We start from the raw sequence: 26,709 nt of genomic DNA, 5'->3' as shown, positions 1-26,709 counted from the left end.
GAAAGAACAGAGACTTGCCATGATATTTTCCCACCGTGAGGTTTGCTATTCACAAAGAAGGAAAAAAAATCAACCTTTATGTTATGCAAGGCAGCAATAAAGGTGCTGGAAAAAATATCCCCCAGCATACAGCTGCAAACATCGTAAAATGACAGCATTTCATCCACCTAAATTGTTCTTTCACAGACCACACTATTCCCGTCAAGTTAAAAATCTCACTGTATATAATTTTAAGTGTTTTCCTCCCTTTTATTCTCTTGCTACCTATAGCCTCCATTGTTTACAATAGGACAGAAGTCTCATCCTACTGGTTTTTTACTACATTCTCTGTTGTTTGCTGTGTGTGTTGCATGGGTGAAGTTTCTAATCTAGAATTACAAAGGAAAACTAGTAAAAGAAAGAACACGAGCTTAATTTCTTGCCTTGACTGTAGTGCAGACCCTGACAAAATTAGTGTTAAGATTTGCTGGAAATGTATTTCATTTGAAATTTAAGTTGGTTCTGAACCAGATAGGAATCTTTCTTTTTTCTTTTTTTTTATACACTCTCCTAAAGACAGGAACAGAACATAATCTCGTTGAGCAGTTGCAAAGAGCTCAGTAGTTTCCCGTCCCTAAATGACCTGCTAACAACTACTCACAGCAAAAAGGCTGTTGGCAGAAGAGCCAGCTACATTACCCCCCAGGTCAGGAACCCTCAATTTTCATTTTCAGCAACCCCTTCCCTACAGAAAACATACCAGGAATCTGTGCAGTCTAGCAGAACGTGGCACGTTGTTCAGAACCACAACTGTTTCAGGTTTACAGAAAATGTAAAACTGCATCTCATCTGGTCTGCTGGGACAAATGTCAAGTCTTAGGAGCTACTTCTGGACCAGTAGAAATCAAAATCTCAAAATGATCCATGCAAGGAAGTATCATGTCATGAATGATTTAACTCCCCTGATAAATAAAAGCAATTCCAGGACAGAAATCCACTCTTGACAATGGGGCACGTGGGGAAGAGACTTTGAAGTAGTGGGGTTCCCCACCAATATGTGGAAGAACCTTTTCACAGTGAGGGTGACAGAGCACTGGCACAGGCTGCCCAGGGGGGTTGTGGAGTCTCCTTCTCTGGAGTGTTCAGGACCCGTCTGGATGCCTACCTGTGCAACCACTCCTAGGGAACCTGCTTTGGCAGGGGGGTTGGACCCAATGATCTCTTGAGGTCCCTTCCAACCCCTATGATTCTGTGATTCTGTGTATTTTGGCTGCTCTGACATAGATCTGAAAACTCTGGAAGCAGGCAAGGTTTTGTATGCCTTGCAGCCATAGTAATACTGCAACAGGGCACAGTAATCCTGCTTTCTGTCTTGGTCCAGATATGATCCCAAGTGGATTTCACTATTATCACTGAAATCCTTCAGGGTCAGCTGGAGCTCTAGCTCAGTGACTCAAAATACTGCACAACACTACTTTCAGCTAGTAGAGATGATATAGCCTATCATAGCATATTTTGCAAAATTCTTACTCCTTCTTGCTCTTTCAAACCCTGTTAGATGAAGACATTTGCTCAAGCATGAAAAATAAATCACTAGATCAGACAATTGACTTGACCTCATTGGAACTCAGTTATTTTACAATTTGCTTGGCAGGACAAAACCAGACACGTGACCATCAACATGGATACTGGCAGAATCTACCCTTTCTCATTGTTTTGATCCCAAGTCTCTGTCCTTCATGGTGCCAGAACTCTACCTGGTGGCTGTGAGGGAAGACAAACTTCCTAGTGCTGACTCTGGCAGGAACAACATCAAGCCCAGGGCTCAGACAGGGTATGCGCTTTTAGAAGAGAACTGATGCAAAGCAGCAGGCAGATGCATCTGTCTGATAAGGTCCATTACAAGATTTCTTGTGTGCTGTTTCCCAGCTCCAATTTTCTTTTACCTTTTTCTTATAAAACTCCAGAATACTATTCAGTGGAAACCTTCATAAACTGCAAGCAACAAATCTTTCAAAATGCCATTAAGCAACTCAGTGCATTCTCTGGCACTGTGACTGATCTAATCTGAACCCCAATGGCACACCTAGCAATTAATGGCCTGCATCAGTGACAACCCTGGAGGCTGATCATAGACACAGTGTCTGTACTCACAGTTTTCACAGCGATTCCCTGTATAGCCAGCCAGACAGGCACACTTGTAGGCACTGCTTTTGTCTAGAATGCACGTTCCATCATGAAGACATGGAGACGAAGAACAAGCTATAAAAGAAAAGCAAGAATGTTCATTGTCTCTCCTAGGATGGTTAACCTATCTGGTTTTCATCATGATGGTTGTACCTTGGTGTAAATTACATATTTTGCTTAAAAGAAACAGCAAAGGGCACAATGCATGTCAAAAAGCCTTCTGCTCTTATAGAGATGGGCAGTTCTTTTCCCAGCATTCATTTCTTATTCTTACCATTTTCCTTCAACTGTAGTCAAGTGGTGAGAAAGGTTTGTAGAAGAAAATTAATTTAGAGCACAGTCCAAGAAAGTTTAGAGCTTAGACTAAATTAAAGAAGTTTAATGTTAACCTATATTTCTCCTGCCATTCATCCTAGAGTTTAGGGATAAGTTCTGGGATCCATGGATCTGGTGAGTTTTTTGGCTCTTGGACTTGTCACCCCCAACTTTGGGAGCTGCACTGCCCATGAGGAACACGTCTTTGGTGTTGGTTTCAGGAAGCTCTGAATGGTCATGATGATGCTAAGGCTGCTGGGAAAGCTCTGGCATAATACAAATCTAGCAGTGATGCAAATCAAACTGTACATAGCAGCATAAATTAATATCCGAATGTGAAATTCCATCATTTCAAATTCCACTGTGCAATAACACACAGAGGTTTGATTGTGCCTGCTCTAAGGTGTGATGAATGAGCAGAATGTAATTTACTCTCAAAAATAAAGAAATCATTTCCACTTAGATTATTTTCCAAACTGAGTGTGTGTTTGATCAGGCAGGAAGTACAGCCAAAATCTGAACATTTATACCCACTTTAACATTCAAGTAAATCCAACACCTGAGGAGTTCAAGATCTGATGCCCAGCTTCAATTCCATCCTAACAAAACAAGACCTTGCTACAGTGAAGTTCACATCTGCATCCATACCAGCAGCTGAGTTCAGTTTCAGCTTACATTGACTACCAAAGATATTCCTTGTCATTTTACAGAATTATCCAAGCATGCTGGATTGATGGGCTGAAGCCAACTGTATGAGATTCAACAAGGCTGAGTGCCAGGTCCTGGACTTGGGTCACAACAAAGCCATGCAATGCTACAAGCTTGGGGAAGAGGGTCTGGAAAGCTGCCTGGGGTAAAAGAACCTGGGGGTGTTAGTTGACAGCCGGCTGAAAATGAGCCAGCAGTGTGCTCAGGTGGCCAAGAAGGCCAGCAGCATCCTGGCTTGTGTCAGAAATAGTGTGGCCAGAAGGACTGGGGAAGTGATTGACCCCCTGTATTCGGCATTGGCAAGGGCACACCTTGAGTACAGTGTTCAGTTTTGGACCCCTGACTGCAAGAAAAACATTGAGGTCCTGGAGTATGTCCAAAGAGCAACAAAGCTGGGGAAAAGTCTGGAGCACAAGTCTTACAAGGAGTGACTGAGGGAACTGGGGTGGTTTAGACTAGAAAAAAGGAGGCTCAGGGGAGACCAACTACATGAAAGGAGGTTGTAGTGAGGTGGGGGTCGGTCTCTACTCCCAAGTAACAAGTGATAGCACAAAAGGAAATGGCCTCAAGTTGCACAAGGGGAGGTTTACATTGGTTATTAGGAAAAATTCTTCACCAAAAGTGTTATCAAGTGCAGGAACAGGCTGCCCAGGGAAGTGATTAAGTTGCCATCCATGAAGGTATTTAAAAGCCCTGTAGATGTGGTGCTTAGGGATATGTTTGGTGGTGGACTTGGCAATACTAGGTTAATGGTTGGACTTGATTTTATGATTCTGTAACTTTGAAATCACAATTGCTAGCAAGGTCTGTATTCTAATTCTTTTAAAGATCAACTTTGTCCTTCCATGCTAAATACACTGTTTACTTTGATTATGACAGAAATACGGATCTTTGCACCAGCCCCTGAGTTTTGCAACCACAAGCAACCAGCCCTTGGGGACTTACAGTTGTGTATTATTACATATAAAGCATTCTCTCTGCTGCATTCCAGAACGACAGATATAAGGATCAGCAGATTTCCTTGCAAAGACTTCACTAGAAGCATATTTTTGAGTCTTTCATATCCAGATGGTAAGACACAAGAAATATATTGCTACCATATATGGATTTCTCTGGAGGTATCATGTGGTGATGTAATAGTGATTCATACATGGCTGGCCACTGAATATCCTCCAGGTCTCATTGAAGACTAAAGTCTGTCTAAGGACAGTAATTCATTCATTAAAAAGAATATATATGTGGCAATTGTACCGTATCCAACTGTTGTAAAATATTGCTGAGAAAGGAAAGGAGAAGCTGAAGAGCCTGTACAGACCGATATTTGCTAGTCACTAGTTTGAAGCCAGTGAACTTTCAGTTTTGACCTTGCCCCAGCTTTGTCTTATGGTTCTGTAAAAGTACGCATGTCGAGTGAACAAGAAGTGCCAGATACCGTCCAGAAAAATGACTGATATTCAAGACCACTTTATGTTTTTCTTTTTAAAGGAGTCTTGATTTCCTGGTTTCAGTCAGGGACTCTATTTTAGTCAATAGGACAGTATTACAAAAGGTTAAAGCCCCTGTGTTGTGTCAAAGATCAACAGCTTGGGGGTACGGTAAGTAAACCATTATTGATACTCAATAACAAGCTTTCATCCAACTCGAGGTAGCATATGTCTAATCCCTTATGCCTCCCCATCTGGCTACCCATCCTTCTCATCTAAAATCTGATGTGTGACTTCTAGTCACTTGTGCCAATTACTGGTTTCCATTTGACACTTGGCATGGGATGGACCTTGGCTTGGGATGGCTTCCAGACCAGGCAGCTCAGCGGGTTGTGTGTTTTCATCCTTTAATAACTACACATGGAGTGACCTTTCCTGAAGGGGATACAGGCTTTGCATCTTATTTTGTATCCATCAGAACCTCTCTGGCAGTTGAACCGGTGACCCCTCTGCAGCCAGTGACAATGCTTCAGCAAACTATGATTTACAAGCCAGCCCAGAGCTCAGAGGAAGGGAAGGCAGAAAGGGAAGGAATCCAGTTCTGACAGCACAAGACACTTATTTAGTCCTCTCCATTATGCCACTATAGTGCTGTGGACATCAGATCACCTCCATGGCCTGGTTCCTGTAAGCACAAGTGCTGCTGCTGCTGCTTTCAGCTGCAGCGTAGGGAAATGCTCTAGCAAGCCCTGTGCAACCTGTTCCAGAAACATTGGGTTTTCTTCAGTGCTGTGCACAGAGGGAAATTTCAGGAGAAATGCTTCAATTTGCAATGTGTTGCCAGAGCTTTCAATCCTTTGCTGCCCCCACTTTCAATTCTACGCTGCCCCGTGCACACCTTATTCTTCCTGTGTCGGACAGGCTAATGGTTCATGTAAGAAGCCACTGGGAATGTTTTAAAAGCCTTTTACTCCAGCTACATATTAGGTCAGAACCACCTCATAATAAAGGGCACAGTAAGACCCTCTCACAAACTTAAAGAAGCCCTTTGCAATGTGCTCTGTGTGGATTACTCCACTTGCAGCCACCCAGCCTCAGAATAATTACCACTAAAAATGGGGTGGAAATAAAGTGCTCAACAGTATTCGAATACCAAGCGTTCCCTGCTGGGCAGAGCGAACAAAATCACTGCAGCCTGCACCATATGGAAAATGTTAATTCCCTGAGTGTAGGCAGCCCTTATGCAACATAGCCCACACCACGTTCATTTGTTCTGTATCACCTCTCCTGCTGTAAGCCCAGGAGGACTATCAATAGCTAAATGCTCCTGCTATGTTACTAACAGGTACCAAAGGCAACATCTGAAGAACAGGGCTGGCTAAGAAATGGCATGTGCACTCACTCCTCTGGTGGTATGCACATTTCAGATTGCTAGTTACGCCCCTGACCATTGTTAATAGATGATCCACTGTAGTTTTTTGTATTTATGTAAGGATTATAGCCACTAACTAAAATTCCTGAGTCAGGTATACCCTGGATGACCTCATGAAACATGGGCCACCAGGGTGTGCAGAAGGCAAGTGATGGTGAGTTATAGGTCCTGCAGCATTTAGCTATGGCCAAGCAGCACACTCCAATTAGCCTTCTGTGCCAGGAGTACTGTGGATAGATTTGATCAGACTTTCCTACACAACTAAACAAGGAAGATCCAGGAAGAGTATAGAGGCTGCTTCATATGCAATGGCAAAATGAGGAGTCAGCTACACTTTCAATGTTATTTTGCAGCCAGAAAGAAACAGTGGAAAGCAGCATGGGGGATGCAAGCACCAAGTACTAACAAAAACACAGAATTCTGGAGCTCTACTTCTGTCATTTGCAACACTGAGTTCATCACAGAATAGGAAATGCCTCTTTTTTATCTTTATTAAAGAAAATAATCTGTCCTTTGTACACACTTTCTTTTTTAAGCCCTGATGGTATGATACATGTCCCAACACAAGAGTCATGTCAGGGCATTTTCACTGAGCTAACTATGAGGCTTTGCATTAGGTTTTTGCTAACTGAGAGAGGGCCTCTGCTCCTGCACACAATATTGAGCAATTCTGCAATTGCAGATAACTTGCCCCTTCCTCTATTTCCCTCTGTGCTCTTAGATTCTAACTGAAAAGTCTCACAAAACAGCAGCTTTTCTGTGCTGGCTGATGTGCTTGTTCTTAGCACAGGTAGAAGGAATTCAGTCTTTGTTAGAAGATCCTCACATTTCACATGCCATCTGATGTCTTTTGAATCTTCCCTGCACTGACTTAGTCGAAGTTGCTGTTGGCAACACAGCATGAAAGTTTTTAATGAAGCAAAACAGGCAGAGAGATTAGTGGAATTGAGTTAATGAGTAGCATGTTCCATTTTTGGATTATTTTACCTGTAATTTCTTCAAAGACAGCATGAAATCCATCAAAGTTCTTGGACCCATCAGACTGGAAAAGGACATGGAGTGAAGACCCAGTGCTTCGAATAGGAGGCGGCCTCTCATTTCCACAGAATTTCTTAATTATTCGGCTGTCCAAATTGTCCCCATCACGGACCTCCACATAGTCATACTGACACATGTAGTCAAACTCCAGGCTCAGCATGGAAAATCTTGGGGAACAAAGACACACGGTCAGACTGCGTACTCTCCCTTGTGCACCCCGACTTTGATTTATTTGGATGTTTAGTTATGTTAGTGCTTCCCCCCCAATGAATCAATTAGACAAAACCCCCACCACTTCACCTCAATTTTTGCATCATGACCCTTGGAAGCCAGCTCGACTTTATGTAGCTGTTCCATGAGAACATTTAAGTGATAGAACTGTGAATACTAAATTGAAGACATACAGTCTGTTCATAGGCAATAGGTTCCTAACCACATTACGTTAGAACTTTAATCTAAGGTCAGACACTGTATGGGGCATATTTCTATCATGGTTGTTTGGTAAAAAAATTTCTACATACTGAATGTAATAGCATCAAATACCAAGGCTCAAAAGCTATTTACATTGTGATGTTCAGAAGTCAGCAATTAGAGTTACAAGGAAAACTCGAGGACATAACTGAAGCAGAAATAAGCAAAGGGACTTTGAAACACCATAGCACGTTTTGCTTTAAAAAGCAAAATGGTAGTAAATCCCCAAAGTCTGGCACTTGCCCTTCTCTGAGGGCATAAATTAGGGACAGGAGTTAGTGCAGAAGGGAAATATTTAAAGCTTTTTCCAACAATGTCTGTCTTTCCTAGCTTTGATCCAGCCACTGCATGAGGCTCTTGTTCATGAGCAGCAATGTTATATGTTGCTGTTTGAATTCAGTGGGGCACACAGCCAAAGCACCTCACCAGAATATTAATGAGAAACAGAGTGAGAAACAACAAGTGCCGCTGGAGAATAAGCAATAACCAGGGGGGCTGGTTCCAGTCTTGGTACAGCAGGTAAGAATGAGAAGATCTGGGCGTGGGAGAAGACACGGTGCTAAGTGTTCAGCAGATTATTTTACAAAGGAAACTCACTGTATACTCCATCTTTCTGAGAACTCCTAATGCTGTAGTCGTGTACTTAGAATTTGGTTACATCTCTCCCACATTGCCTGTTCCAGTGTGGGCCTAGTGATTTGCAAAGACTGCATCTTCACACCAAAGAGGTGAGAGAAATTTTGGATCTCCTGCTGGATCTCACAGTCTGAAGAGGCAAGAGAGTACTGGAGTCTATTTCCTGCTCTTCAGTTAATGGGACTCAGGCTCCTGTGTTAAGGAGGCCCCCATGTTATGTGAAATGACCTTTCTTTGACAACTCATGATCTGACTTAAGAGGCCAATTCACTCAGTCACACTTGTCCAGGTCATGAATTTGCTTTTAGAGCATCAGGAGGAGTATACCACATACAGAGAAATGAACATGCAGCAGTAGCAAGCTACACCGATGGAGCAGAGTCCCTCATTTTGTAAATCATATGGTGGAATGTAGAATAAGAAAAAAAATGCATCTACTTTTAATATGCATTAGAAAGAGATTAATACAACTTCCCTTTGCATAAAATGCATGAGTTAAACACTACTTTTTGTCAGGTTTACCAGAGACATCCTCACAGGCAACAGATTATACACTATATCTTCAAAACATTCTTTCACTGGTGGATCATACTCCAGGGATCTACCCTTATGGAAATTATAGAGCAATTAACCCATTCATCCTTATCATACTTACCAGACTACACTTTACCCTGACTCAATCCTAAAATCATTTAACAATCCTCTGAACTGGTACATTTCAGAATAAAATAAAGTATGTGTGTGCATACAGAAATAAGTTTCTGGGATGCCTACCATGTAAAGTGAGCAGTGATATTTATAATGTAAAGGCAAACTGTATAGCAGTGTGCTCCTGAGAAAGAGTATCAAGAGTTACTCACAGAGAGTGAAGGAACAGGGTGAGAGCCATACACAAAATACCATTTTTAACTATCTGCTTGCGCAGCTTTAAAAAATTATGAAAACAGAGTGGAACATGTGAAAGGCAATGGGGGTCCTGATTTGCATTTTATTTAACTTAGCACAGAAACAGATATATTGTATGGATGACATGGGATCCCCTTATTAAGACTCAGAATTGGCAGGTGAGCAAACCTGGCCCAGCTGTCAGGACCCTTTGCAGACCATGAGGTCAACTGCTATTTAAATCACAGGTACAGGCAATGTAATGAACCTTAGTTTCTTCACCTGTGAAGCCATAACTATATCAATCATTTTCTTGCATACTGTCAAACTCAGCCTGCTAATTTAGTGCTCCGGGTCATCAGATAAAAAATGGAATGCTAAGAATGTCCTGATTCCACCAGCGTCTGCAGTGTGAATCCGCACACCAACCCTTCTGTGGAAAGGTTCTAGTCAAAGGAAAATATTAAAACTACATTAAAGAAAATGACAAAGTTGTGAGCTCCTGCTGCTGTGGTACCATATCCCTGACATTGGGCTGAAGGAGCCTGTACATCACAACCAAAAGTAAAACAAGGCTGGAAAAAAGCAGAGGAAAGAAACTACCACCTCTGTCTGGGCACCACTTACCAAAACAGCTCCACTTAGACTGTGTGGAGCAGCCTGAGGCAAGGGAAGATTTATTTGTGCTCCTGAGAGTTTTACTCTTCCTGCCCTATGCAAGCAAGACAGACTACTTTGTTCCCCTTCTGTATCATAGCCCCCATCCCCCACAAGCCATCTGAGCGGCACCAAACAGGACTTGAGCACAGACAGAATGAAGAAAGGAGTTAATTTGTTAGCAGTTGTGCTGACTCAGCACAATGCTGGCTGCCCATTACAACTCTAAGCAGAGTTAGCACCACAGAGGGGATCAGCGTGCAATGAAAATGGAGTGAAAGCAATGATTCAGTGGGGATGGCAGACCCAGGAGGAAGATTCAGGTGGCCTGCTTAGTTCTGCCTGTGCCTGGCCTGCTGTGTAGGAAAGGTCTAAAGGAGAAGCTTTAGGACAAATGTACCAGTTTTCCACAGTTTCTAACTGCACATATCTTAATGGGCAGCTTTGAGATTGTCCACTTTGAAAACCTCAGCTGATTCAGAACACAGTGCAGGGTTATGTACAACTCCTCACGCTCTGTGTTTGCCCTGGAGACTTTGTCCTACTCCTCCTGACTCACAGAGTGTCAGGATTAAGTATGGACATTCAAGACAGCTCCTGAACTGTCCCTAGAAGAGCCACGTTATTTGTTAGGATCTTCTGGCACTCACAAATCAAGCTCAGGTCAAACTTGGCACAATGCGTTAGGCTTTTCCAACACTACCCAGCTCAGATAAATGTAGTTGCTGACAATAAAAGGTTGGTAGCTCAGGCTTCCCACTTGGAGATTTCCACAGTTGGAATGCAAGGTTTTGTCACAACAAGGAGATGCCTAGTATTGTATTTGTCTGATGGCAGGAAGGATGGACATGGGAAGAAAGAGAAAGGCACTCTCTGCAGGGTACTTCTCATGTTAAAGTTTTGCATCTTCTGGTAACAGCAAAGGTAAACCTAATGAACTGTACAGCTCTCATGTGACACTAACACCTCCCTAGCCTGTATGTGTGTGTCTGTCAGGATCTAGAACTCTTTGGCTTCTCCAGAGTCAGTACCTCTGTTTGCTTACTTTACAGCATTCCCCATTACTCTGCCTTGAAAACAGATGAGTCTCCTTAGTGCAGCCACAGCAAAGTACTACTGTTTGATCTAGTGTCCTTCGTTAAGAGCCATTCCTCCCTCTCTTGTACCTTTTGCCTAGTGTCACCTGGCTTTCAACCTTTTACCCAGAGATTGGTGCATTCACTAGTGATGTGCATGCATAGGATCCATTTCTATTCTCACGCCCACCCTCATAAAAGTAGCTCCTGGAGCACTTTTTAAGCCTTACAATTGACAAAGCTTTCTTCAGAAATGTAAAAAATACCAGGTTACCACTTCACTGAGCTAGTGCTGTGCAAATCATAAACCTAGCCAACATCATCTTTTAAAAACAAGGTAGGTACGGCTCATTCCTGCTGAGACTGATCCAAAGTTGTGTCATGAGAACACAAAACTCCTCCTCACAGCCTTGTGTCTCATACACATTTCTCCTGAATCAAGGAGATACAATGCTATCCAGGCAGTAACTGCAGCTGCTCATAACTACACAACAGGCTTGCATTTGCAAGTCAGGAAAAAAAGTCATTAGTGTAGTGTCCTATTACAGATTTCATCAAAGAATGTCTTAGTTCAGCCTGATGCCCTTCTCAGAAAAAAAAAAAAAAAAAGGTGTTTTGGTGTTAAGGTCTTGAAGAGACCTCTAGAGAGATATATTTTGCCTAATAGCTGAGAAACTTCTTAGCATCCCGCTGTCCTAAATGGGAACTTAAGGCACAGCACTGATGATTTCTGCAGTGGCTGCCCATTACAAGCTAGACAGGGGAAAGAGCTGACGTACCAAATGTAGAATACCATGGTAGGTGTTTGGAACTAGATGATTTTTAACATCCCTTCCAACCCAAACCATTCTATGATTCTCAAGTGGTGGCAGTACCTTCATTGCCCCAGGGCTCCCAGACACTGACCCTCATTGACTCTGTTATCAACTTGCCCCAATGTCCACCTGAAACCAGTGCAGAGTAGAAGTCAGTATGACCTACCTTAATTCAATGTTAAATCCACCTTGAACATGAATAGTCCATTCACACCGTGCATTCAGTGGGTAGCCCTCCAGCAAAATCTGGCCTCTAGAAGCCCGAAGAACCTGCCCGCACCCTAGGGAACAAAAGAAGAAAAAAAAACCAAAGCCAAAACCAAACCTGTGTATGGAACCTTTGAGAGGCATTGGAAAAAATGCTTGCACAAAAAAAAAAATCAGAACAAGAAGATAGGGTAATTCAGGGAACTACACGCTTTCTTACAAAGCAGTATATAAAATAATGGGACAGGCACTCAATGGCTATAAAGAGTTATGACTCCATTAGAGTATTGTCTAGACTAAGAGCACTCCTAGAAAAATTTTAGTTGATTACTCTCCTGATTCACAACACACCCCCATGAAACCATTTCTTATAGCTTTTGCCCCACTCTTGATTAGCCCACCCACTCACTTGGCTGACACTCCAGCTCAGAAGAGATTTTATGGATCTCATGTTGACCTGTGTAATCACTGAAGCTGAGGAATCTGGTGGGAAAGTGCTAAAGGTACAACAAACTGTTGAATTAGCTCAAGTGAGCAAAACAATGAGAGGAGGAGCTGTTGTACCTAATATCATGGTGTCAAGTCCTCCACAAGCAGAGTCTTAGAGTAAAAACAGCTGATGTATTCCTAGAAGAGACATCAGTTTGTCCTTGGGATTCACCACATCATCCTTACATGTCAATGCCACCATGCCAATGGAGATACGTAAGTATCAACACTCCTCCACCAATAACTCAGTGTAGCACATATATAATACACAGCCCTTGTCCCTTCTTTCAAGTTCATTCCTATCCTTTCTCTCCTCCTGTCCTGCTCTCAGCTTTTCATCATGCTATGAAATGTACTTCCATGCCCAGCATCAACAGAGTAGGTGAAGTACTCTGCTTGTTTGTGCCCATTTTGAGAAAACCATCAGAGGACAATGACTTGAGCAAGCATCAGACCAGGTCACACACTGAGGAAGCAGTATCTTTTCATGGCTATCCTGCAGCTGTCTAGGGATAGCTGTCCTAATTATTTACCTTGGATGTTGAATTGTTTTAGCCCAGACAGTTCTCTCACCTTTGGTAACCTCTCCCTTTCCCCAACTGTAAAATATGGCAAATAGGATTTTTGTTAGTGAACTCTGTAGAGCCTTCTGTGATGCAAGTGCTAGCAAAATGCACAGTTAAATCATTATGTACAAACAGAGATTAATTTCTTGGTTTCTACATCTTTCTGAAGAGTGTCATGCACATGACTACATTCCCTGGTAAACCTTCTGGTGCTTTGCTGGGGGGAGGGGGCTGTATCCATAGGCCAGAAATTGCAAATGAGTCTAACAGCATCACCAAAACAGGGGACTCTGACAGGCTGCAAACCACAGATAATGAAGATAAGTAAAAAGACAAACAACCCAAAGGACCTCCACAGCAACTCTCTTCTTACCACCTCTTCATTTGACAGAAAGACCTGTTCCTTCCGTTTCCAAAAAAGAATGCTGAACTTTTAGCCAGTAACACAGAATAAGTGTTTCCTCCTGAAATGGTGGGTTTTAAAACTCACTTCAGGGCCCTTCCTTCCTTTGGGAAGAGGGTGACAGTGACCTGATTTGGTGAAGTACCAAGTATTGCAGTTCCCATTGATCTTAATGTCTGGAAATCAGTCCCGCTGCATCTGGTCCATGGGGAGACGTGAAAACTGCAGGTCAATTACTACTTTTTCTTCTTAAGAAAGTGTTTCTCAAATGAAATACCCTTTGTTCACTTACCCTCGGTTACCCTTAATTAAGTAGGACCCAAGGAAACAGAAATCCTGCTCAGAAGAGTTCCTCAAAAGTGTTTCATCCTCCTCTGTGACTCGCTTAGTTCCCTCTGTAAAAGGCAAGGATTAATGACTGTGCCCAGCAACCACATTAGGATTCAGCGAGTACAGCAGGATCTGCTGTGGTGCACATGATAATTCTCCTTCCCACAGCAAGAAACAGGACCCTGTGCTGCCGCTGGCTCCTGCCTCAAAAACAACCTGAGACAAAGCTGCTAGAAATCTTCAGATGGTTTGACAGGGGGCTTGGACCACCTCAAAGAAAGCTTCCCTTTCGCCCTGAAAGGCTTTTGAGTTTCCGATGCCTTTAACAAAGGAACGCCAAAGAACTGGTGCAGAGAGATACTTGTGTGCATGGCATACTAAACACACTTTCTGTTTGCAGTGGTACAGCCTGAACTCTCTGAACACTGGTGCCAAGGAAGTAGGTTTGGCCAGCAAAGCAGGTGGTCTGAGGCTAAAGAGGAGCCTTTCAATGACCACCTCCAAAAGGACGTTCTGAGATTTGCAACCGCCCTTCTCTACACAAAGCACCTTTGCGATCACATCAGATCTGCACTCTTCTATCTCCAGCCCTTCTAGCAGAAGTTCGGCTGCCTCCCCAGACCGACAGTTCAATCGTCTGTTGATCAAAAGGAGTCTTTTCCCATTCTGAATCTGCAGGAGTCCTGGAAAACTATCAGAAATAATTTACATCCTGAACACAAATACTGGCAAATTCTGCCTCATTTACAAAAAAATAATCCACTTTGGCAGAGTATCAACATCCTTATTCTGTTCCTCTTCCTGAAAAAAAAGGCAGCTTTCAGGGCCGCAGTAAGATTTCCTCTAAGGTTTGTTACTAACAGAAAATAAAACAATTCAGACCTCTGAGTTGTAGCCCGCAGAGACCCGTGGGTCGACGGAGGGAAGAGGTCCTGAGGAGACCTCTGGGAAGAGCTCATTATCAGCTCTTTGAGTGCTACAGCATCAATGTGGAGCTCCTTCAAATGTCAGAAAGACTGAGGAAAGGAAAATGAATGTAGAAATGTTACTGGTATTCAGAAACAGGCCGATGGAAAGACTGTCACTCACCATACCTCATGGCTACCTGGTGCTTCTTGGTCCCCAGTATTATGTCAAATGCTGATATTCAACAAGTCCCTAAAACTGCAAGTACTTTTGTTCATCGCCGGGACCATGCCCAGACAGCAAGGCTGAGGACAAGTCATTGGGTAACACTGCTTCCTCCCCTGCTTTGACCATGTGTTCTCAAGCAACGTGACAATCAGCGGTCGACAACGGCTGACGGGGTGCAGGGTACAGAGGAGAAAGTCCTGCAGGTTTGGTTTTCTTCTGGTTTTAGATTACGGTGTACCTTCAGGGCATGGTGGTCTAAGACAGCAAACAGTCCTACCAGGAAATGTCCCAGCACCCAAGTAACTCTATTCAGTGTGGCTTTCTCCTAGTAACATTCCTTTGAACTGCCCTATGTACCATTTCTCTTTTTACCAAATGATCGCAGAAGCACAGAGCACTTTGTGTTGGAAGGGACCCCAAGGACCACCTAGTGCCAGCCCCCGCCACGGGCAGGGACTCCGTCCTTTGGCTGGTTTCCTGCCACATCCCCGCGTCCGGTTCTGCCAGCAGGCAGCACAAACCCCGCAGGCCAGGCCCCCCACCTCTCCCTCGCCACAGCCCTCCAGGCACATCGGAATTGCTGAAATCGCGCCGAGGGGCTCACCCTGCCCGGCTGCCTGGGGGCTGCCCCTCCACTGTGCCTGGGGCAGCGCCAGCAGCCTGTGGAGCCGGACGGGGCTGCGGGGCTGACCTGCAGACAGGTCCTGCCGCTCCGCTTGGGGTGACCAGACCCCGTCTAACACCTGCTCCCCTCCCCCCGTCCCGGGGGCGACATTAAAGCCGCATTAACTCTGCCCATGCGCCAACCGCGGCCACGCGCCCCTCGGCCCCCGGGGCGCGCTCCGCCACGTGCCCCCGCGCGCCGCCGGTCCCCCCTGCGGCCGCGCGGAGCGGGCGGGCCGCGGGGTCTCCGGCGGGGTCCCAGGGCGCCACCTAGCGGCCATGCGAGGACCGTGCCGTTCGACGCCCCCGGGGCGGGCCGGGTCGCCTGGGGAAGTGGCGCCGCGAGGGGGCGGAACGGTGGGGGTCCCGCGGCGGGCGGTGCCCGGTGCACCTGCCCAGGGCGGGCTGGTCGTGGCGGGGCGGAACGGGAGGAGGGTGTTCGCCTGGCGCCGGGCCGCTCGCACCGTTACGGCGGAGCCCGCCCGAGCCCCGCGCCGACGCCCAGGCCGGTGCTCCGCGGCAACGCCGCCCGTGCCCCGCGAGAGGGAGACAAAAGCCCGGTGCTCCCCGGGCAGCGGCGGCGGGTCCGCCCGGAACTCTGCCGGGTGCCCGGGGGCTGTCTGCCCGGCAACCCCCGGCTCTCTCTGCCGCGCCGGTGTGTGCTGGACAGCCGGTGGGCAGCGTCCGGGCGTTCCGGGGGAGGCTGCGGGTGGGCTGCACCCAGCGCAGAGGCGAGGGAAAACGCTTCAGCTGGGGGCGCCTTGCAAGGGCAGCTCTGCCGGGGGGAGCCCCTGCGGTAACGCGGCTCCCCGCAGCCGCCGGCCCGGTGTGGGAGCGGCTTTGTCTGCGGCTTGCGCACACGGGCAGCCTGGTCACGGCAGGTGTCGCGGGCGGCCCGTGTGCTTGCTGGCAGGGGCATCGGCGTCTGCCCCAGGGGATGAGCACACGCGTTGCCTCTCCCGGTTACCGCTTTGCACTCCCCGGTGCTCCTGGGACTCACTGGCGCGCCGCCGCTGGCCCGGTGCCCAGGGCAGGTTGCAAAGTTCCATCGGTAACCCTGTGCGCAGGTACCAAACAGAGATCCCTTCTCCTTGGCTGGCTGAAACACGCTCTGTTAGCACATCCGCTGCTGCAGCAGCTGAGGCACAGGATCATACAAAGGCTACGCGCTGGCTGCCCTCCAGACCCAAAGCCACATACATAGCTGTGAGCCTGCAGACCAGCGCCCAGCGAGGCGATAGGCTGCTCTCCAGACATACAGTCTCCACATGCCTGAGCTTAACGCCAAGGCCAAAACGGAGATAGCCATGAGAGCCAGAGCAGGGGAGGTCAGGGGTGTCCTGGGATCGCAACTGTGTCTGTGTTCTCTAAGGGCAAGCTATCTGCCCATCCCGTCCTGCCTCTGAAGTACTACAGAGCCATGCAAAACAGACCGTATCTTGGGTGCCACACTGCTTCCCTCAAAAGAACAAGTAGCAAAACCACCAAGGCAAACGTATGCAAAATTTCACTATTGCAAAAAAGCCCAAATAGACTACAGTGTGAAGGCATATTTGCTTTAAAACATGTTGGCAGAGCAGGCTGAAATATACTGTAGGCAACCAATCTACTCAGGCAGAGGAAGAATTAGATGAGCTAATGATTCTTTCTTGGTTCCGCTCTTATAAAAAATGCCAGGGGAGCTTTAGCATCGACCCAGAACAAATAGAACTTTGAAGTGCAATCAGAGATCACGCCGTAAACCACAAAGGACTCAGTTTATCAACTAAGCATCAAGGCTGAGTTAGCCCTGTTGCTGAAACATGTTGATTCTCCATATTCTGTTTGAAGCAACGACATTATTTTGTTCGCTTTCACCTCCTGAATGGTCATGGGTTGTGTTGGAAAAGCAGGCTCAATTGCTTCTTTAAAATCAATGACTATGAGGAGACAAGCCTAAGGGGTTTCCTACTCTGGACAGAACAGTAGGAAAAGCAGATCTGCTTTCATCCCTCTCAGTGAAATATGAACAAAGAAACAGTCAATAAAAGGGGGTTGGTGAAAGGCTATACTTTCACCAGTGGGGAATTGGTAAAGGAAATACTAGTCTTAAACTGTATCCAATTAGCTTATGGAATTAATTATTGAAAGATAGCATTGGGAGCAACAGCTTAACAAAATCCGAAAAGCAGGAGCTTTATGCTGTCAGGAACAAAACCTTCAGAAACTGCTACCAGAAGCTGTAACACTCCTGGTCCATTACAGCACTGTTAGTTGCAAGACAGTGCTTTCCAGAGCTGCCTTGGAGTGTGTTGGAGCTTGCAAAGGAGGGAGGGAGCACTAGGACTTCCTTGGGACTGGTTCTGCAGCCCAGGGGTTGGAGGAGGACAGAGGAGGAGCGTTTTGATATAGCTGTTGCCCTTGTTTGTGCTTTGCTGAAGGTCTCTAGGGAATCAGTTTTGCTGAAGCACGTCCAAGAAATGCAGAGAACAGAAGGTTTCCAGTCACAGTAGTTACAATTTTGAAATAAACCAAAACAAACCAGAAATTTAGTAGGGTTGTAACCTCCTCTGACTTGGGGTATGGGCCAATCCCAAGCAGATGAGTACCGGGAGAGTTTTCCCCACTGTAGATCTGCTTGTTGTGTTTGTAGATCTGCCTGGTTGTGTTTGCCCCTCCTGCCTGTGGCCTTTGCAAGAGTGACTATACAGGAATAGCTGGGAAGCACAGCATGGCTCTGGCTCTGTCCCACCACTCCCTGTCCTCCCTGCCCATGCAGGACACTTACTCATGCAGTCCCCTCCGTACCAGCCAGCTCTGCACTCTGCACAGTAGATCCCCTTGATGTAGAAATCATCAAGCGTCCCTCCCCAGGAGCCGTTGCGGCAGGATTTGCAGTTCTCAAAAATGGTGCAACCTGAAAGGAGAGACACTATGCTAGAGGAAAGCCAAAGTAGATTGTCCTGCAGGGAGAGAAGCGGCCTCTCTCTCTTTTCCACAGAAATGCCAATGACATTACTGACTGCTGCAGTGCCGATAGTTTCCCTGAGGTGAACCATACCCAACCTCTACCCCCAAACCCTGGGCAGCTCAGGCTGAGATTTCGAGCCAAACTTGCAGTCTGACTTGCCCAAACCTCTAAATCTCATTGACTGTAAGTGCCTCTCTCAAGAGTCTGAATGTAGAGGCTGGTGCTGATCAGCCCAAGTGATTGTGATGTCCTTACCTGTTCCTGTCTCCTCCCGCTCTCACCTTTCACTTTGGCTAGTCCTTGCTAGCCAGATTTCCTAGTAATCTTTCTCTTCTTGTTTTGGGGATGCACATCATCCCAGAGCACCTACGAAAGACTCCTGGTGTCAAATCAGCTGCAACATCACCATTTGGCAGCACCCAAGCCTGCCCAAGATGACCTAAGGACAACGACACTACTGGTAGGAAGTGTTGGGATTTTTTTCAGGCAGCATACTAACTTGCCAAGTGTCTTGCTGCTGTCAGCAGAGTGGCAGATGGAGTTCCTGAGGAGACACTGGGCAATCCTATGCCCCAGTGTGATGTCCCTCCCTCTCCGCTGCCCTGCCCAGCAGCTACAGTCATGTGCTGATGCCTTGGCCCATGTGAACTTGGTGTGGCCTTAAACATACCTGGGTGGATTAAGCAGGAGTCACACTCGTTCTCCTCATTCCTGCAGCAGGGAATGGTGTAGCCCACTTTTTCTTTCCGTCCTGGGCAGATGCACTCAATTTGGTCATATTCGCAGCACTCCCGACACATAATATTCCACTCAGCGCCTGGGCAGTTTTCATTGATCACTGTGTACTCTGCAAGTGGGAAGAAGGAGGGGGACACATGGAAAGAATGCATTATCTGCCAAGGATTGACAGCATGTATTATTCAGCTGTTTATCAGATCGTGTATGGCATGAGGCTGGCTGACGTCTTTGGCCCAGGAAATTCCAAACTACGTGATAGCGTGAGCTGAAATGTCAGCTCCATTTGGGTGTCTAAAGGATGCACGGACAGTTTTGCAGTACCAGCCAGAGGAGACAAATAGACCAGAGGAAAGGAAGTATGTTCACTTCAGTCTTCAAAGCGTTTGCTTCCCATTTCTGTGGTGAGAAAAATAGTTTAAAAAAAAACACAGAGGATGCCATCACATGAGAAACTCTTCTTCAGATCACAGAGCTGATTTACAGCCTCATATATAGTACAGATTATTTGAACTATAATAGTGTATTTTGGTTGCATTTCTGTTCATGAATTTGCTTCTCTTGAAGACTAGGGTGTTCACAAGGAAGGACCAGCTCTGAGGTGGGTTTCAGCCGGTTTCACTCCCCCTTTTCACTCAGAAGCACATGGTATTACCCTTGGCTTCCCTGCCAAAGGAAACAAGGGTTTTCATTATTTTTAAAGGTTCATTTTATCTGTAATTTCTAATACAGTAACATAATTTAATGCTTGTTATTATTTAGCATAACCTCATATAATGATATTTAAGCTTTCCTGAAAGCGCCCTTTTAGGAAGCAAACTGAGGTTGTGATTCTGGGCTTGCCACAGTAAGTACAGAACCCATCTTTCTCCACCCGCATGCTGTCTAAATTCTACAAAGCAAAATCTAATGAGTGCACAGTGCTGTCAGCGTGTCTCCTAACTGGCTGACAGACCTGATGACTGCTTTCATGGAGTTTGATGGTAAAAAAAGAGCAGACTAGAAAGATGACACATGAAGGAAACATAATGAGACTATCTCTTTCTTCTTCCCTCTCTCACCTCCCCCCCCCCCCCCCCCCCCCGTTTTTTTTCTCTCATTGCGGTTAGATAACATCCTTTTTTCATTTTGTTTTAAACCCTGAGTAACAGGGCTGCCTTGTCATTGCCACAAGCCATACATCTTTAAGGTGTAGTACCCCTGTCCGTGCCTGTACCTGGCTCCCTTCTCACACTGCTGCTTTTTGCTTCATTGTGTCTCATAACCTAATTACCATGTCTGCTGAAACACCTTGCTGCACTCTCTCACTTGCTTCTCCACAGCCTCATGAAGCCCGGCTCCTGGAAGCTTATCTTTTCCCCTAATGATATTTACTGGCTCCATAAAGAATGCACCACCAAACTGTTGTTTTGTTTTGTTTTGTTTTTTGTTGTTGTTTTTTTTTCTTTCCTTTTGGCTGGGAAATGAAATTCAGCCCTTGGTGCTTGTCAGAACTGAGCCTTTCACTTGTGCCTGGTGTACCAACTGGGGAGAGTCTTCTACCACTGAGTTTGGAAACCAGGCTGCTGTCTATGCTGAATCCTTTCTATTCTTCCCAGTCCCCACCCCTGTAATCATTCCAAAAAGTAAAAGCTGCTTCTGCCATTCAATAAGGTTTTGTAATTTTTGTGTTCCAATAGTAAGTTCTTGCATCAAAACAACCTTAGTGTTTAGCAGTTATATAGCCTTTTGCTTGTAGATCTCGACATGCTTTACAAAGTCTTTTTTTCCAAATGGGAAACTGAAGCACAAGAGAGGTGAAGTGACTTTGCTCAAGGTCCCAGAGAAAAACAATAGCAGAGCCAGGAATAAAACTCATGCCTTTTAATTCCCAGAACAGCAGTCAATCAACTTGGCCAAGTTGGGACTTCTTAACCTATGGCTATTATTCTCTTTTAATGAAGCCATTTATCTGTGAACTGTATCTGATTCAGATTCCAGAGCAAATTGATTGCATGTGTCTAATTATCTTATTAGAACTGACACTCAGTTTGATACATCTCACCATACATTACTGAAAAATAGCCGTTTCTGTGGCGTATGGGGGTGGGGGTCCCACTCCTTGTTGAAGGAGGACTCCCCAAAGTCCGAGTAATAATACCCAACACTGAGGAGCTTTTGCAAAGCTTCCTTCAAATTCTTGTTTCCCAGCTCAAGCTAGAAATCTAATTTCTCTCAAGACTGCTAAAGCTTATTAATAAAATGGGTATATCCCTCTGGGCTGTAGGTGTAAATTGCCCAAGAGAAATTGCTTCCTGTAAAATGATCCAAGTGTTCACAGGTGAAGTTGCACTGGGGTGGCAAGGCATGTCTCCATCTTCACAGGAATTCAAAACCTGGCAAGGTAAGGCTGTGAGCAACACAACGCATCTTCCAAGTTAGATCCTCTCTGAAGGTGTCCTTTTCAACCTAAATTACTCTGAGATTCCATAAAATATTATACATGTATTTGTATGTGTGTAGGAATTGTGTGTGTGTGTGTGCATATGCATATTTATTATTATATGTAGAGCTTGTGTACACAACAAGGCCAAAAAGCAGATGCCACACTTATTCTTGGAGGTTGAATGGGTGTATTTGTAGCATAAATTGAGTTCAAGGTATTATTTAGTGTTTAAGATGACAGTGGAGGATCTTGGCCCTTAAAGAATTGTAAAAATAAATTTGCAGTCACATAGAAAATGCTGTTTGGTCCCTTGCCCTTGTCTCAACTAAGGTGATGAAAATAGACTGTCCTTCTATTTACTGACAATTTAATTCCTTTTCAAATTCTCAAATACTACAGTTTGGGCAACATATATAACCTTGACAAGAAAACTCGTGGATCTGAGATTTTTCTTAAAATGACCCTCTCTAGGATTTGCTTCACAGAAATAATGAAATCCATTGTCCTGAAATCTGTGGAAGCTATTATTTAAAGAGGTTTGTGTGAAGAATTTATGCACTTCTTTAATAACAGTAGGATCCATTTTGTTTTGCATTAAATATCTCCAGGCAAACTACAAAGGAAGCCTTTCCCTCAGAAATTTAAGAGGGAGATGTAATGAGTCTCTAGCATATGTAATGAACATTCATTTGTGTTGCTGAGCTCAGCCTGGGCTCCTGGCAGGAAGAGGCATAACTCCACTCCCTGTTCTGTGATTGGAGAATTGTGGCTCCCCACACCCGCACTTGGCCATTATTACCCCAGAACAGAAGAGAATGAAGCACAGAAGAGTGAGGGGAGATTTATTGACTGACTAAAATAGTGGAAACCAGGACTTGGCCAGCTGTGGCAGATATAATTGTGGGGTGCTTTGTGGGCCTGACTTTGATAATCCTCCAAAGCAGGCAGTCTGGCTTGCAGACAGTAGCTGCATCTCCCAGTATCAAACACGATCCAGAAAGTGACTTGACCTGATTTGGGGAGAAGCAGGAAGAAGCTGCTTGACAAACCATGCAAAATATTTAGCTGAAAAGAACAAACAAGTCTCTGGACAGGCAAATAAACAGTGGACAAATTTATGGGCGTTTAATCATGGAAGAAAAGCCCATTAAATCCAGGCATAAACAGCAGTCCAAGACCATGGAAAACAAGCAAGAAATGGCTATGCTGGGAAGGCATGCAGACCTCTGGGGAAAGGGCTAGGGGAAAGACCTGCTTGGCTCAGGCGGCTGGCAGAGCACAGTGCAACATTTCACCTGGTACTTTGAGTCCAGCCTGAGGGACAAGTGAGCCAAGCTCTGAGGCTTAGGCAGGATAAGCTGTGTTTCCAGGTTCAGGTGGCAACACTTTTATGCTTTTCAGAGGCATAATGAGACTGCCTAGTCCCTACAACACGTTTCAGGCTGTCAGCAATGGATTTTGTAAGATGTTATCAGCATCAGTCTGAGGGCCAAGTTAAGGCGATGGCAGTTCATCACAGTGATGCTCTCACTTCTGCTCCTCAGAACTTTGGGAAGCCCTCTTTGCTAACATTTGGCCCTGAGCTTCCTCTGTGAAAACCTATGTGTGGGTGATGAGCCATGGAAAAGAGAAGATGCAGCAGGACCATGCAGAGGAATGGGCTGGCTGATCCTGCATTGGCCTCCGCTGAGACAGCTAAAAAGCAGGTTAAAACCAAATAAAACACACAGCCACTTTGCTGAGTAGTTTAATGCTCACTAACTTTCCCTGTCAGTAAAAGGACCTCAGTTCCTCAAATCTGCAAAGGCAAAACTTTGAGCCTTTGGTCTTGATTTTGACTCAGCTCAGTGTTTGCCTCTTTAAAAGTGGAGCTTTCCTACCTGTCCCACTACCATGAACCTACAGGGGCCAGGGAAGAGAAGGAATGGAAGTGACACCTACTCCTGGTGCCGCAATAGCTTGAAGGGCGAACAGTTTTAATCTGCCAGACTATCAAGCTTCTACTGTCATTCACTTCCTTTACAATCCAGCTCTGATTTGACTTGCCAGGCTCACCCACATTGCTCACTTCTCTGGCCCAGAATTCCATTTGGTTTTGCTTCTTATTTTTGCTTCACCTTTTCAAAATATTCTGACTTCTTTGGCCAAGATGTGCTTGGGCAACCTTGTGCACAGCAGAGGAACTTGAACAGTTAGCAATGGCATCATCATCTCCCTGACACCAATTGTGTCTGGTTTTCCTGTCACCCTCATTGTCTGGGCACACATGTGAGTCAGCCACCTCTGGCCTCACTAAACTTGAAACTGCGGAACTTCGGAAAACAAGGTGATAAAACCCACGTAAGAAATTATTCTATTAGTATTTGGGAAGAGTCATGGTGGAAGTTTGACAGAAATTTGAAATTGAGTGGAGATGCCACCTTCCAAAGGGTAGGTTTTACTGCACCATTCTGGAAAGCCAGAATTCTCCTTTGAAGATAAGTGAAGGCTCCAATAGCTCTCACGCTGAAGACTGTTACTTATGTTACTTATTTTTATGCCAGTGAGTTCAAAGAGGATGCCCAAGTAATAAAGAATAGCTGCAAGGATAAGACCATCTTAAAGCACTAGTTCTATTCAATACAAGGTCTGCTGGAAAGGATAGTGATGAATCCTGTGGGATATACAATGAGTCCAGAAAAATCTCATTCAAGGGAAAAGCCGAGACCTATCGGGGTGGAAAAAAGCCTGATCATCAAAGCAAATGATGTCTTAGAGCTCAGGGACAAAGGAAGATCTGCCAAAAGCCAAGCTGAATTTGACCTTGCAAAGGAAATTAAAGTAGTAGAAAAACGTTCTTCAGCCATATAAAGAAAAAAGAAATAAGGAAAGAGGAAGAGAAACTCCTGTGGGATGGGGGTGTGGATGAAATATAAGACTGTGGTGGAGAATGTAGTGAGTTATTAGCTTTCAGCTTCAGGGAGGTTGTTTATGGAGAACCTGTGAGCAAGGGTTTGAGGGTGTGGAAACAAATAAAGTGTGATCCACATTTAGTGAGCTTCTAACCAAGTGCAGTTTTCGCCTTAGGATATTCAAGTAAGCCAACTTTAATTTTGGTTTATCTTACTGGGTCAGCCTTAAAGCTTTGGTGATTTTGGAACAGATTCATAAGCACGCTGCTGCCTCAGGGGTGGGTCGGGCAGCTCATCGTGCTATAACTTCAGCACACAGTGAATTTGTCAGTCATAGATACCTTGCTAGAGAAAAAGGGGATTCCTTTTTTTATCTTTTCAAAGGTCTGACACCTGGGAAAATTATATGGCTGAGAACTAAGGAGAATTGAAGTAAGCCTGATTACACCAATTAATTCTTGCGTCTTCCACCTCTTTGGAAGAATCACTTTTTCTAGACCATAGTCACTTTAAGCTGATGTATGCTGCTGAGATGGGACACTTTCCTCCCTTCTCTTCCTGCCTTCCCATTCCCACTCGCTATCTTTGTGCTGGCATTAGCTGCTCTGTGGAGGGATCAGAGGACTGGTCCTGCAGAAAACCAGTTTGCCATCACCAGCCATCCATGGCAGGGGGAGGGGAAGATATAGGACAGACAGACAAGGAAAAATTACAATGTAAATGTGTGCAGTAGTCCTCCAAAAGAGGGAGCATCTCAGGATCCTGCTGGATATATGTATTTATCAGAACCACTGAAAGATGGAAGAAAGTGCTTTATAAGGACTTCCTTATCTTGGTCTGAACTTATGGAACTTCCCGTCCTACAAGTACATTCTGTTATCCTGCAAAGATAAGTCCTTCTTCCATGCCTCAATTTATCCACCAGCACACTGGTGAAACACTACTGAGGCTCAAATAAGTAGTATTTCAAATTGCTTTGAATAGTGGCAGACAAATTAGCAGTGCATTGTAAGTAAGAGCAGATATGAACAGACGGAGAGTCCATGGAGGATGACTTTTTCAAAGTGACTACTCAACCAGCTCATGTTCCACAGATAAGAATGTATCCCCTTTTATTTGAATGCGTTTAAAATATTTTTGGCATGATGCTTAATAACAATTACAGCTTCCTGCAGAAGAAATGAACATGTGATGACCAAATATCTTAATGCTCTTATTAAGAAATGTTTGGCCATGTAATAATTCTGAAATTAAGCTTTCTCATTTGAAGAAACAATAGCTCCAACAGAGGTGGAATCTAGGTACAGCTAACATTTTCTTTATGTCTTTCTCATTTTTTCCCATTTCCTTTCTTACTCAGCCCTACTGTCATTGCACAAGTGGGAAAGTTGGGCCCCCACCCCACAGGTACCATGTGTGTGGACATCAACGTTAACAAGAAGATCTCAGAGCACACAGGAGATCTAGAATTTGTCAGCTGGAAATGAGAAACATGCTGGGTGAAGCAGTGGCTCCACTGCGATGAATCATAAAATTCTGCACTTGATTTCAGTAAGGCCAAGAGGAACAGACCTTGGAAGGGAAAAGAGATGTTCCCTTTAAGAGGCTTTTACTGGGGCTCTTGGAAACAGCGTATCCCAAACCATTAACAATGAAGGAAAATGCAGGTCTTTATTCTTAACCTCTTTTTGCCTCAGATAACCTGTTGTGCAACTGATGCCTGCTTTCCTGACAGAAATGTTAAGAGGATGAAAGGGATATGTCTGCCTCTAAAAGCACTTGCTTCTCTTTAGAAATATACACCTATTCTTTTTAGCAGCCAGGCTAATTAAAAGAGGAGCTAAAATGCATCCCTATTTTAATTTTACTCAATGTGCTTACTTTATGCAGACCTTTGATGAGTAATGATACTGGTTCTCCAAAGTCAGTTAACATCCTTTCCTGCTCCTTAGCAAGTATTTTCACACTGCAGTGGGGGTGTGTGTGTGTGTGTGTGTGTGTGTGAAAGGATTTCTATTTAAAAAAAATCAAAACCAGTGTGTGAACACAGGGGGAAATCTATACTAAGCTGAATCTGTCCACTTAATAAATGTGCATTAACTCAACTGTCTTTTTTAAGTCCCAAAAGCAGGATTGTGCTTGAAAGCAGACTAAACTACTACATAAAATATATTCTGTTTAAGAAATACATTGAAAACCTGTCCAGTGTAAGTGACTGTGTTCTGCTGGATGAGACCACCGTTGTCTTAAGCTCTACCCTTTTAACAATTCAGAACATGTTTTACATAGGAAG

At 44.8% G+C, this 26,709-nt stretch overlaps 1 protein-coding gene across 4 annotated transcripts in view; it reads right to left on the bottom strand.

Moving 5' to 3' along the window:
* The window catches only part of PAMR1 (peptidase domain containing associated with muscle regeneration 1), a gene marked incomplete at its 5' end in the record, with an annotated part of 57,321 nt that overhangs the window by 26,290 nt on the left and 4,322 nt on the right, over positions 1-26,709 (bottom strand). For 3 of the 4 annotated variants that reach the window (XM_084263428.1, XM_084263429.1, XM_084263430.1), the window contains 5 exons: positions 2,134-2,241; positions 7,033-7,250; positions 11,790-11,904; positions 18,183-18,311; positions 19,036-19,212. In XM_084263428.1, the coding sequence (XP_084119554.1) occupies positions 2,134-2,241; positions 7,033-7,250; positions 11,790-11,904; positions 18,183-18,311; positions 19,036-19,212 (747 nt within the window). The remainder of the gene's footprint in view (positions 1-2,133; positions 2,242-7,032; positions 7,251-11,789; positions 11,905-18,182; positions 18,312-19,035; positions 19,213-26,709) is intronic. The other variant, XM_084263431.1, reaches the window with a different exon arrangement.

The sequence above is a fragment of the Gallinula chloropus genome (genome assembly GCF_964237585.1).
Source record: "Gallinula chloropus genome assembly, chromosome: 4".
NCBI lineage: Eukaryota > Metazoa > Chordata > Aves > Gruiformes > Rallidae > Gallinula > Gallinula chloropus.
This window is presented reverse-complemented; position numbering and strand designations above follow the sequence as displayed.